Consider the following 15280-nt stretch of genomic DNA (forward strand, 5'->3'; position numbering starts at 1 on the left):
GGACCAGGCAGGCTGCGGACTGCCTGGTCCAGGACGACGACCCGGGACTTGAGGACCGATGATGTCGTCTTCACTTCGGAGTTCAACAGCCCCGCTCTGCATCCACACCCCGCTTATATCCGCTCCGGCGTGGCCGGCTCCACCCCCTTCCCAGGCCACGCCTCCCTGCCCAGGCCACGCCTCCCTTCTTCCACCTCACGGGAAGGTCTGGGTCCCTCCACCACGTGACCCCCCAGGCACCCCCTTGGGGCCCCCAGCCCTCGTACGGGCCGACACAGTAGTGACGTCCTACGTCACTACATACCCAATACATACCCTAACCCACCTGTACAATTATACACTGGCGAACAATTAAAATAATGCACAGCAACAACAATAACAATCGCGACATGCAGGGCCCCCGCAATCAACATCTCCCACCCACGACGTGTAACAACGCTCGTGAGCCCAATGGCGAGCAGGATCCGCCAATTACTCGCCATGACTCACGCGAGCGCGACAAATCACAGACGGCATGGGAGTGTGCAACGTGCGGGGATTATGCAACCCGAGTCTTTGAGCGAGTCCGCGACGCCGGGCCTCCAGGAGGGTTGGGCTCTTCCGCCCTGGACGACCCGGGGGAAATGAGCAATCGATCGGACGAAGCCGGCTCCTCACGAAGAGCAGTAGGCCGGACCATCCGAAAATCCACAGCCGGCGCACGTGAGGCCGACACGAGCCACCGCGTGCAAGGCATCAATTGCGCAGCGCCTGTGGACGGGACAGAAACACTCTCCTGAGGTCCGGCGTCAGCAGACGCACGCCCCAGCCCGTTGGGCACACCCGACACTCGGCCCCTGCGATATGGAGATGAAACAAATTCACATGGCGCAATAAACGGCTTCAGACGAGAGGGGTGAACAAACCAACACCTAAATTTCGATTTAAAGCTTTCGTGACTGCAGGGATTCATCTTCTTGGTTCTTTCGGTAAAGTCACGTAGAAGGGAAGTAATAAAATAATAAAAATAAAACATAATAAAACAATTCTCACGACGTTTCGGCCACAACGCAAGCAGCCGTCCTCAGGTGAAAACCAGGTCCGTCGAGGCGACAGAGTCTGAATGAAACAGCACACGGGCTTGGAGCATATATATAAGCTGGGCGCATTGACAAAGGAATTTGCATATCAACAGGAATTTAGCATATTTATGGGAAATGCAGGAATGTGATTAGTACTGCATATGCATGTGCATTATGCAGGATTAACAGCATCAAAGGGAGCTGCAGTTACTGCTGCTGCAGTAGTTGCTGCTGCTGCTGCAGTTTCTGCTGCTGCTGCAGTTGCTGCTGCTGCTGCAGTTTCTGCTGCTGCTGCAGTTGCTGCTGCTGCTGCAGTTTCTGCTGCTGCTGCAGTTGCTGCTGTTACCAACACATTGTGGACGCACAACCCGAACAACATCTACCGGCACCCTCCAGGGTTGCGACAATTTAGGGGATCTGCCCATGGGGACCTGTGGACCAATCGCAGAGGGAAATACGAGCCCTCTTCGGGCTCTAAGAAACGCTGTCTCGGGTGTGGACCAATCAACTACAAGGACAGTGCATATCATTATCATCATCAGAGTTGTTTATTTTCGTTTGCATTTTGACTGCTTGTGTTGTGGTTATTGCAAACATGATGCCTTGTATAAAGGTGTCAGTTTTGTACCATTTGAAAGGGTGAATCCCTATTACTAAAAACCTATTTTCCCGTGGGTCTGTGTCGAGGAGGCGCTTTACCCCCTGGCTCTGTCAGGAGAAGGCGGTTGTACAGCAGCAGAGTGTGCGGACTAATCTCTATCTGTTCAATCTCACTCCCACGCGAATCGTAGACACGATGTCAATAAATTGGCTGTAAACATCTTACAAATATACAAACACAGACATAATTTCAACCGTGATGATGGGTACAAACTTAGTAATCATTGGAAAGATGTTATTAACCACGCAAAAAAGACTTGATTACACTTTTTTGAACCATCTTATCTGACAGGCACTAGTCTACTTTACTTTATCGAGTGTTAACATCCCCAGTGTTTAACAGTAATCTCTTCATTGTTTAGCCAGCATTGGTATAAACATACGCATTTTATTTTCTTTTCTATCATGTGTATCAGACCTCCCCCCTCCCCCCTCTCTGCCCAATGCGTTGGCGTGGGCAGCAGTGTGTCGCTTGCGCACAATAGCTTCCACGCCGTCGCCCACCCCCCTTTTTTGGCCCCTCTCTCCCGATACTTTCCATTCATTGGCTACCACATTCTGATGAGCCCCCCCCTCTCCTCCCCCCCTCAACTCGCTTTTAAGGGATTACATCTTGAATCATTGCCTCACTTGATGCAGCTGATCTGGCTGTGACTGTCCCACCTGATGACGGAGACTTGTGTTGCCTCCGAAACGTCGTGATCTTTATTTTTTATTTTATTATTTTTATTAATTTTGATGTTTTACCTACGTGACTTTACCGAAAACACCTAAGAATATCTTATGGGAACAAAACAAAAAAAGAAAGTCAACTCTGTCTTCTCGCCGTATCTCTGTCTGCTCTCGCGGCGATTTTTCCCGACAGATTTTCCAAAGGCTTCAGGTGCAGGACCTCACTTACTACGACTACGGAATCGAGCGGTGGGACTGCAGCCCGGAACACTATCGACGGCGCAAACGATCGTACGGTGTATGGATGGATGATTTCCAAAATAGCGTGCATCGGCTGTTCAAGGTGTGTGCTCCACAACGCCCACAACACCACCACCAACAAGAACAATACTACAGCGTGACCACCAGTAACATCATAACCACCACCAACATCAGAATCACCATTAATCATCATCACCACCACCATTATCATCATCTCCACCACCACCACTATCATGATCTCGAAAACTACCACCATCTCCATCACCACCACTATCTTCATCTCTACCACCACCACAATCCTTATCTCCACCACCAGCGCCGATTCCTGAGTGTACCAGGAGCAGGTGGTACTGCAAAGTGTGTGTGTTGTGTCACTGTGTGTGTGTCACTGTGTGTTTGTCACTGTGTGTGTGTCACTGGGTGTGTGTGTGTCACTGTGTGTGTCTGACTGTATTGTAATGGTTAGCGCACTGCACTATGAACCCAGCAACTCGGGTTCGATTCCCACTCATGGTCAACACCAGTGACGATTATCTGAACCGTTCCTGGGCCTCCCCTAAGTCGACTCAGCCTCAAATGAGTACTTTGTGTGGCGTGTAAACATCGCCACTGGGGAAACAAAGGCGGTCAGGCGTGGTGCTGGTCACTCACCCCCTCGTGTACCGTTCCGGCCTTCATAGGTGCTCGCTAACAGCACTTGCCCCTACAGACTGTTAAGGCTATACGGGGGATTTTTACTTTTTGTGTCTGGCTGAGGTGCCATCTGTTGAGGAAGTACTAAAGGCGACCCAGAGTCTGGGACCAGGAAAAGCATCGGACAGAGATGATCTCCCAAGCGAATTGCTAAAGGAGGATGGCGTTTGTGCACAGACTGCCCTACATGACATCATAACAACAGTCTGGACCACTGGACGGGTTCTGCAGGATTGGAAGGATGCCCTGGTGGTCCCCCTCTTTAAGAAAGGGGACCCCACAGACTGTAACAACTACAGGGACATCTCACTCCTCAGTGTACCCAGAACGGTCCTGGCAAGAATTATCCAACATCGCCTTGCCAGGCACGCTGAGGAGAGGCTTGTGGAGCCCCAATGCGGTTCCAGGTAAGGGCGGTCCTGCACAGATGCCATATTTTCTGTCCATTTGCTACAGCAGAGGTGTAGGAAATTCCAACAAGACCTACATGCTTTATTGACCTGGTCAAGGCCTATGATACCATCAGTAGGCCTGAGATCTGGTTTGTTCTTCGTGCTTTCAAAGTCCCTGATCTTCTGCTCACAATCATTAAGGACTTCGTGATGGTGAAGCAGGCACGGGTAAAACTACGTGGCCGGGAGTTGGAGCCATTCCCTCTTCACCTTGGGGTGCGACAGGGATGTCCTCTGGCTCCCACATTATTTAACATCTATTTTGACAACGTAGTTCGTGAAGCGTTCGATGGCTGTACCGGAGGAATTTCCATCTGGTACAGATACAATGGGAGGCTGATCGATGCCTGAGTGCAATCAAGGGATGGCTCCCTATTGGTCAACCATTGTATGAATGCTGATGACCTGGTAATTGTTGCTGACTCAGAGGAGGATTTAGAGGCACAGCTGCTGAACCTGGAGCGTGCCACTAAAAAGTGAGGCCTTACCATTAGCCCCACCAAAACTAAGCTCCTGCCTTGGTATTTTGTACCATCGGACACTCCACACCCACAACTCCCAATTGGTAATGGGGCAGTTGTGGAGAAAGTGCAGAGTTTCCCATACCTGGGAAGTGTGCTCATGACCGGCTCACTCCGAATCAGTCGAGTGGCATTATCCTTTCACCGGCTGCCGAACGCTGTGTGGAAGCTAACGGGTCCGTCGCTCCACACGAAGCGTCAGGTCTTCTCGGCCACAGTCATCCCCTCCCTTATCTACGCTTGTGAAACGTGGACCCCCCTAACGGGACATCTTTGCTGGTTAGAAACATTTAGGAGCTCACAAATCCTTGAAAGATCTGGACAAAGTCCCTTCAGCGAACTCCTCAGGCAGGCAAGGTTGCATTGGCTGGGTCATGTAGCCCGCATGCCCAGCCACCGCATGCCTAAACAGCTTTTGTTCAGCTGGAGAGGGCTAAATGGGCACGGCATTTACTAGAGAGGAAATGGTGTAATGTGGTATAAGTGGATGTAGAGCTGTGTGGACTTGCCGATGACTAGTATAAGCAGTGTCAAGATCGGCCTCAGTGGAGGAGGCTCGTGAAGGCCGCTACTGGGCAGGTGGAGGCAGTCACCCTCCAGCAACCACGGAGAGCAGTGGAGCGATGCTCACAACAACCGAACGGAGCGCCGGGTGGCTAGAGTACAGCAACTTGGCACAGTAGGGGGCACAGGTGGTGCATCGGCCAGTCATCTCAGTCAGTCGACTGATAATATTAATGATTATAATTACCATCACCACCTTTATTTTCTTCAACGCACAGGGCATGGGCCTGGTGGTTCTGACCGACACAACCGTGAAGAGGTCGGTGGATTGCCATCAGCTGATGCACCATCGACATCGCATCGCCTATTCCATGGAAACTGTCGCAAGCCCAGGTCTGAGGTTCAGTGATCGTGGAAATATTAGTCCCGTGGGGCAAGGTACCAATCTCAGATGTGCATCACTGCCACCACCACTATCAATGTCTCTAACACCACTATCTCCACCACCACTATAACCACCACCACTATAACTGTCTCCACCACCACCACTATCACCGCTATCACAACTATCACCACCATTATCACCACTATCACCATCACCACTACCACCACGACCACTAATCTCCGCCACCACCATGTTGTATTTATTGTTATTAAAATACATATTAAGTAAGAAATATGATTTTAAAAAATGCTAAAATAATAATAAAAAATGTGAAGATTACAACCAAAAATATGTTCATATATGTAAATAAGTGCGATTAACAACAAATGTGTGTTAAGTGTAATTAATTGCACGTGTCTTAACAAAAAAATTACGTGTGTGTGTATGTGATTATGTGTGTGTGATTATGTGTGTTATGTGTTGTGGCCGAAACGTCGTGAGAATTATTTTATTATGTTTTATTTTTATTATTTTATTACTTCCCTTCTACGTGATGACTTTACCGAAAGAACCAAGAAGATGAATCCCTGCAGTCACGAAAGCTTTTAATCGAAACTTATGTCACTTGTGTTAAACTGCACAGGCGGAGCGATGTTCAAGACTGTGAAGGAGACCGTTAGAGAATATTTCCCGGAAACGTGGATCTGGGATCTCTACCCAGTCAGGTGAGACCAGGATCACCACCACCACCACCATCATCGCCAACACCACCACCACCACCATCGCCGCCACCATCACCACCACCAACCACCATCTCCAACACCACCACCACCATCATCGCCAACACCACCACCACCATCGCCGCCACCATCACAACCACCAACCACCATCTCCAACACCACCACCACCACCATCGCCGCCGCCACCGCCACCACCGCCACCAACATCGCCGCCACCACCGCCACCACCACTAACCACCATCGCCAACACCACCACCACCACCACCATCGCCGCCACCACCACCACCATCAACCACCATCGCCACCAATGACACCACCATCACCACCAATGCCACCTCCACCAACCACCATCAACACCAATGCCACTTCCACCAACCACCATCGCCAACACCACCACCACCATCGCCGCCACCACCACCGCCACCACCACCAACCACCATCGCCAACACCACCACCACCATCGCCGCCGCCACCGCCGCCACCGCCACCAACACCAACCACCATCGCCAACACCACCACCATCGCCGCCACCATCACCACCATCAACCACCATTGCCACCAATGACGCCACCAATGACACCACCATCACCACCAACGCCACCTCCACCAACCACCATCGCCACCACCACCACCGCCACCATCTCCACCAATGACACCACCATTGCCACCAATGACACCACCATCACCACCAACGCCACCTCCACCAACCACCATCGCCACCACCACCACCGCCACCATCTCCACCAATGACACCACCATTGCCACCAATGACACCACCATCACCACCAATGCCACCTCCACCAACCACCATCAACACCAATGCCACCTCCACCAACCACCATCGCCGCCACCACCACCGCCACCACCACCAACCACCATCGCCAACACCACCACCACCATTGCCGCCGCCACCGCCGCCACCGCCACCAACACCAACCACCATCGCCAACACCACCACCATCGCCGCCACCATCACCACCATCAACCACCATTGCCACCAATGACGCCACCAATGACACCACCATCACCACCATCGCCACCTCCACCACCACATCCGCCATCACCACCAACGCCACCATCTCCACCAATGACACCACCATTTCCACCAATGACACCACCATCACCACCAACGCCACCTCCACCAACCACCATCGCCACCACCACCATCGCCACCATCTCCACCAATGACACCACCATTGCCACCAATGACACCACCATCACCACCACCACCATCGCCACCATCTCCACCAATGACACCACCATTGCCACCAATGACACCACCATCGCCACCACCACCATCGCCACCATCTCCACCAATGACACCACCATTGCCACCAATGACACCACCATCACCACCACCACCATCGCCACCATCTCCACCAATGACACCACCATCTCCACCAATGACACCACCATTGCCACCAATGACACCACCATCACCACCAACGCCACCTCCACCAACCACCATCGCCACCACCACCATCGCCACCATCTCCACCAATGACACCACCATTGCCACCAATGACACCACCATCACCACCACCACCATCGCCACCATCTCCACCAATGACACCACCATTGCCACCAATGACACCACCATCACCACCACCACCATCGCCACCATCTCCACCAATGACACCACCATTGCCACCAATGACACCACCATCGCCACCACCACCATCGCCACCATCTCCACCAATGACACCACCATTGCCACCAATGACACCACCATCACCACCACCACCATCGCCACCATCTCCACCAATGACACCACCATCTCCACCAATGACACCACCATTGCCACCAATGACACCACCATTACCACCAACGCCACCTCCACCAACCACCATCGCCACCACCACCATCGCCACCATCTCCACCAATGACACCACCATTGCCACCAATGACACCACCATCACCACCACCACCATCGCCACCATCTCCACCAATGACACCACCATTGCCACCAATGACACCACCATTGCCACCAATGACACCACCATCACCACCACCACCATCGCCACCAATCTCCACCAATGACACCACCATTGCCACCAATGACACCACCATTGCCACCAATGACACCACCATCACCACCACCACCATCGCCACCATCTCCACCAATGACACCACCATTGCCACCAATGACACCACCATCGCCACCACCACCATCGCCACCATCTCCACCAATGACACCACCATTGCCACCAATGACACCACCATCACCACCACCACCATCGCCACCATCTCCACCAATGACACCACCATCTCCACCAATGACACCACCATTGCCACCAATGACACCACCATCACCACCAACGCCACCTCCACCAACCACCATCGCCACCACCACCATCGCCACCATCTCCACCAATGACACCACCATTGCCACCAATGACACCACCATCACCACCACCACCATCGCCACCATCTCCACCAATGACACCACCATTGCCACCAATGACACCACCATCGCCACCACCACCATCGCCACCATCTCCACCAATGACACCACCATTGCCACCAATGACACCACCATCACCACCACCACCATCGCCACCATCTACACCAATGACACCACCATCTCCACCAATGACACCACCATTGCCACCAATGACACCACCATCACCACCAACGCCACCTCCACCAACCACCATCGCCACCACCACCATCGCCACCATCTCCACCAATGACACCACCATTGCCACCAATGACACCACCATCACCACCACCACCATCGCCACCATCTCCACCAATGACACCACCATTGCCACCAATGACACCACCATTGCCACCAATGACACCACCATCACCACCACCACCATCGCCACCATCTCCACCAATGACACCACCATTGCCACCAATGACACCACCATCGCCACCACCACCATCGCCACCATCTCCACCAATGACACCACCATTGCCACCAATGACACCACCATCACCACCACCACCATCGCCACCATCTCCACCAATGACACCACCATTGCCACCAATGACACCACCATTATAACCAATGACACCACCATCACCACCACCACCATCGCCACCATCTCCACCAATGACACCACCATTGCCACCAATGACACCACCATTGCCACCAATGACACCACCATCACCACCACCACCATCGCCACCATCTCCACCAATGACACCACCATTGCCACCAATGACACCACCATTGCCACCAATGACACCACCATCACCACCACCACCATCGCCACCATCTCCACCAATGACACCACCATTGCCACCAATGACACCACCATTGCCACCAATGACACCACCATCACCACCACCACCATCGCCACCAACTCCACCAATGACACCACCATTGCCACCAATGACACCACCATCGCCACCAATGACACCACCATCGCCACCACCACCATCGCCACCATCTCCACCAATGACACCACCATTGCCACCAATGACACCACCATCACCACCACCACCATCGCCACCATCTCCACCAATGACACCACCATTGCCACCAATGACACCACCATTGCCACCAATGACACCACCATCACCACCACCACCATCGCCACCATCTCCACCAATGACACCACCATTGCCACCAATGACACCACCATTGCCACCAATGACACCACCATCACCACCACCACCATCGCCACCATCTCCACCAATGACACCACCATTGCCACCAATGACACCACCATTGCCACCAATGACACCACCATCACCACCACCACCATCGCCACCATCTCCACCAATGACACCACCATTGCCACCAATGACACCACCATTGCCACCAATGACACCACCATCACCACCACCACCATCGCCACCATCTCCACCAATGACACCACCATTGCCACCAATGACACCACCATTGCCACCAATGACACCACCATCACCACCACCACCATCGCCACCATCTCCACCAATGACACCACCATTGCCACCAATGACACCACCATCACCACCACCACCATCGCCACCATCTCCACCAATGACACCACCATTGCCACCAATGACACCACCATTGCCACCAATGACACCACCATCGCCACCACCACCACCTCCACCAACCACCATCGCCACCACCACCATCGCCACCATCTCCACCAATGACACCACCATTGCCACCAATGACACCACCATCACCACCAACGCCACCTCCACCAACCACCATCGCAACCACTGCCACCACCGCCACCACTACCATCGCTACCACCACCATCACCACCACTACCACCACCACTACCATCACCACCACTACCACCACCATTAGCATTGTGACCACCACCATCGCCACCACCAATACCATCGCTACCACCACCATCACCACCACTACCACCGCTACCACCACTACCACCACCGCCACCACTACCATCGCTACCACCACCATCACCACCACTACCACCACCACTACCATCACCACCACTACCACCACCATTAGCATTGTGACCACCACCATCGCCACCACCAATACCATCGCTACCACCACCATCACCACCACTACCACCGCTACCACCACTACCACCACCGCCACCATCGCCGCCACCAGACCAGGTTCCGCCACTCGCTGGCCCCGCCAACCCTCACCGCCTCCGCTTTGACGAGCGCTCGGTGTAGTGACACCAAGACACGGCAGTCTTCAGCAGGAGGCAGGGGTCATGATTATCCTGGAGGCCCACTCACTCACCCATCCACTCACCCACTCACCCACTCACTCACCCACTCACTCACCTACTCACTCACCCACTCACTCACCCACTCACTCACCTACCCACTCACTCACTCGCCCATCCACTCACTCACTCACTCACCTACTCACCTACTCACTCACCCACTCACTCACTCACCTACCTACCCACCCACCCACTCACTCACTCATGCACCCACTCACTCACTCACCCACTCACTCACCCACTCACTCACTCATTCACCCACTCACTCACTCACTCACCCATCCACTCACTCACCTACCCACCCACTCACTCATTCACCCACTCACTGACTCATTCATCCACTCACTCAGCCAAGCCCCCACTCTCTCATTCACCCACCCAATCTCTGGCCAGGAGCTTTGCCCCCAGCTGATGGTTAACTGACCAAGCCTCCCCCGAGTCTCCGAACACCTCGTATTAATGTCACCATCACCCCCCCCCCTGCCATCTTAACGCTGCCACCCTCCGCCCCCCCTCTCGCCCCGCCCCCCCAAGTGAGTCTGGCTTGGAGCAGGTGGCGGTAAAGGTGCCAGACTCCATCACCGAGTGGAAGGCCTCGGCATTCTGCTCGTCGCCGGCGGGCTTCGGCCTCTCCGAGGTCTCCTCGCTCCGAGTCTTCACCCCGTTCTTCGTCGAACCCGTGCTGCCCTACTCCGTGGTGCGCGGCGAGACCTTCCCGCTCGCCATCAGCGTCCACAACTACTTGCACAGCTGCCTCAAGGTGACCGGCACCTCTCCTGGTGGTGGTGGTGGTGATTTTCCACTCCGGTGCTGGGTGTCCATCTAGAACCCCCATTCAAACGCACAGTGGCCTGGTCTCAGCTTGCCGATGAAAGTTGCAAGCGAGAAATTCATCATCGTGAGGCCTGAGATCTGGTTTGTTCTTCGTGCTTTCAGAGTCCCTGATCCTCTGCTCACGATCATTAAGGACCTTCATGATGGTGATAATAACAGTCTGGACCACTGGACGGGTTCCGCAGGATTGGAAGGATGCCCTGGTGGTCCCCCTCTTTAAGAAGGGGGACCCCACAGACTGTAACAACTACAGTGGAATCTCACTCCTCAGTGTGCCGGGAAAGGTCCTGGCAAGGATTATTCAACATCGCCTTGCTAGGCACGCTGAGGAGAGGCTTGTGGAGCCCCAGTGCGGTTCCAGGAAAGGGCGGTCCTGCACAGATGCCATATTTTCTGTCCATTTGCTACAGCAGAGGTGTAGGAAATTCCAACAAGACCTACATCTCTGCTTTATTGACCTGGTCAAGGCCTATGATACCATCAGTAGGCCTGAGATCTGGTTTGTTCTTCGTGCTTTCAGAGTCCCTGATCCTCTGCTCACGATCGTTAAGGACCTTCATGATGGTGAGCGGGCCCGGGTAAAACTACGTGGCCGGGAGTCAGAGCCATTCCCTGTACACTTTGGGGTGCGACAGGGATGTGAACTGGCTCCAACATTAATTAGCATCTATTTTGACCACGTAGTTCACGAAGCCTTCAATAGCTGTATCTGAGGAATTTCCATCTGGTACAGATACAATGGAAGGCTGATCAAGAGATGGCTCCCTATTGCTCAACCACGTCATGTATGCCGAATGATCTGGTAATTGCCTCTTACTCAGAGGAGGAGTTGGAGGCGCTGCTGCTGAACCTGGAGCTTGCCACCTAAGAGGTGGGGCCTTACCATCGGCCCCACCAAAACGAAGCATCTGCCTGGGTATTTTGTACCATCGGACACATCACCCCCACAACTCCCAATTGGTGATGGGGCAGTTGTGGAGAGAGTGGAGAGTTTCCAATACCTTGGCAGTGTGCTCATGACCGGCTCCAGTTTAACAACAGAGGTCTCACTCCGAATCAGTTGAGCGGCATTCATCTTTTCATCGGTTGCGTAAGCGCTGTGTGGAAGCTACCTGGTCTCTCGATCCACACGAAGCTTCAGGGCTTCTCAGCCACAGTCATTCCCTCCCTTTTCTACGCTTGCGAAACGTGGACCCCCCTAATGGAACATCTTCGCCGGTTAGAAATGTTTAGGCTGGCCTGCCTCCGATCCATCCTGGGTTTAACCTGCAGGCTGGATTGTGTAAGGAGCTCACAAATCCTTGAAAGATCTGGACAAAGTCCCATCGGTGAGCTCCTCCGGCAGGCAAGGCTGCGTTGGCTGGGTCATGTAGCCCGCATGCCCAGCCACCGTATGCCTAAACATCTTTTGTTCGGCCAAATCGAGGTGGCACGGGCTAGAGAAAAGATGGAGTGATGTGGTACAGGAGGATATGGAGCTGAGTGGACTTTGTTGATGACTAGTACCAGCGGTGTCAAGATTGGCATATGTGTAGGACGCTCGTGAAGGATGCTACTGGGCAGTTTGAGGCAGTCGCCCTCCAACAACAACGGAGAGTGGAGGAGCAACGCTCACAACAATGAGCGGAGCGCCGGGTGGCTAAAGCACAGCAATTTGGCAGAGTAGGAGACACAGGTGGTGCATCAGCCAGTCGTCTCAGTCAGTTGGCCCGTGGCATCTGGGTCTGCCCCGTGACCTCCTGCCAGCGGGCATTCGACACTTCACGTGGCCTCAAGGTGCACATAGCCTGGCACAAGCGTCGTGGTGACGTGACCGCTACTTAGTGGCGAATGGCGGTTGTTGTTGTTGGTGATGGAGATGATGATGGTGGAGGTGGTGGCGGAGGTGGTGGGTGGAGGTGGTGATGGAGACAGTGAAATTGGTGATGGTGGAGGTGGTGATGCTGGCGGTGGCGGTGATGTTGGTGTATTTGGATTCTCAACCAACATCGGTTGAGGTCGAGGTACACCGATTGTTTTCTTGCACATGACGACGTTGACCAATTTCTCTTGTAGCCCCGCTCACCACCACCCCCACGTTCCATTCCCTGGTTACCACATTCAGATAAGCCCCTCCCCCCTTAACTTGTATTTAAGGGCTGGTCTTTTGGAATTTGTCCTCACTTGATGCAGTAATTTTAGCTGCGACGGTCCCACCTGATGACAGAGACTCGTGTTGCCTCCGAAACGTCGTCGTGATTTATTATTTTATTTCCATTATTACTTTTATGAACTTTTAATTTTTTTTACCTACGTGACCTTAGCGAAAAAAGCTAAGAGTAGGCGGGGATGTTGTTGCTGCTACAGATCGAGGTGACGCTGCTGGACTCGGAGCACTTTGCGGTGGCCGCGGGAGGCCCCCGTGGCGCCGCGAGCTGCGTGTGCCCCGACAGGAAGGGCCTCTTCAGCTTCCTCATCGAGCCGCTCGCCCTGGGTGAGGCCCCAACTCGCACACTCCACCCCTACCACGACTACTACCACTACCACTACTCCTATCTCTACCACTACTCCTATCTCTACCACTACCACTACTCCTATCACTACCTCTACCACTACTCCTACCTCTACTCCTATCTCTACCACTACTCCTACCACTACCCCTACCACGACTCCTACCTCTACCACTACTCCTACCTCTACCACTACCTCTACCACTACCCCTACCACTACCTCTACCTTCTACTCCTAGCCTTCCCACTACCACTACTCCTACCACTACCCTGGGTGAGCCCCCAACTCGCACACTCGACCTCTACCACTACCTCTACCACTACCTCTACCCTGGGTGAGCCCCCAACTCGCACACTCTACCACTACCTCTACCACTACCTCTACTCCTACCTCTACCACTACCTCTACTCCTACCTCTACCACTACCACTACCTCTACCACTACCTCTACCACTACCTCTACCACTACCTCTACCACTACCTCTACTACTACCTCTACTACTACCTCTACCACTACCTCTACTCCTACCTCTACCACTACCTCTACCACTACCTCTACTCCTACCTCTACCACTACCTCTACTCCTACCTCTACCACTACCACTACCTCTACCACTACCACTACCTCTACCACTACCACTACCTCTACCACTACCTCTACCACTACCTCTACCACTACCTCTACCACTACCTCTACCACTACCTCTACCACTACCTCTACTCCTACCTCTACCACTACCTCTACCACTACCACTACCTCTACTACTACCTCTACCACTACCTCTACCTCTACCACTACCTCTACTCCTACCTCTACCACTACCACTACCTCTACCACTACCTCTACTACTACCTCTACTACTACCTCTACCACTACCTCTACTCCTACCTCTACCACTACCTCTACTCCTACCTCTACCACTACCTCTACCACTACCTCTACCACTACCTCTACCTCTACCACTACCTCTACCACTACCTCTACCACTACTTCTACCTCTACCACTACCTCTACCACTACCCTGGGTGAGGCCCCAACTCGCACACTCGACCCCTACCCCTACGACGACTCCTACCACTACTCATTCCTCTACCACTACCACGACACCTACCACTACCTCTACCCCTACCACTACCACTTCTCCTACCACTACCACTACTCCTACCACTACCACTACCTCTACTCCTAACTCTACCCCTACCACTACCCCAACCACTACCCCTGCCACTACCACTACCTCTACTCCTAACTCTACCCCTACCACTACCACGACTCCTACCACTACCACTACCTCTACTCCTAACTCTACCCCTACCACTACCCTAGGTGAGCCCCCAACCCTCCACCTC

The 15280-nt window shown here is 53.4% G+C and overlaps 1 protein-coding gene across 1 annotated transcript in view; it reads left to right on the forward strand.

Annotated features, from left to right (window-relative positions):
* The window catches only part of LOC133360893 (alpha-2-macroglobulin-like), a 95263-nt gene that overhangs the window by 43194 nt on the left and 36789 nt on the right, over nucleotides 1–15280 (forward strand). The window contains exons 16-20 of the mRNA XM_061579762.1: nucleotides 2587–2736; nucleotides 5103–5262; nucleotides 5853–5934; nucleotides 11142–11367; nucleotides 13788–13914. Of these exons, the coding sequence (XP_061435746.1) occupies nucleotides 2587–2736; nucleotides 5103–5262; nucleotides 5853–5934; nucleotides 11142–11367; nucleotides 13788–13914 (745 nt within the window). The remainder of the gene's footprint in view (nucleotides 1–2586; nucleotides 2737–5102; nucleotides 5263–5852; nucleotides 5935–11141; nucleotides 11368–13787; nucleotides 13915–15280) is intronic.

This window comes from Lethenteron reissneri, chromosome 70, assembly GCF_015708825.2.
Source record: "Lethenteron reissneri isolate LAM-NWPU_2019-01 chromosome 70, ASM1570882v1, whole genome shotgun sequence".
Taxonomy (NCBI): domain Eukaryota; kingdom Metazoa; phylum Chordata; class Hyperoartia; order Petromyzontiformes; family Petromyzontidae; genus Lethenteron; species Lethenteron reissneri.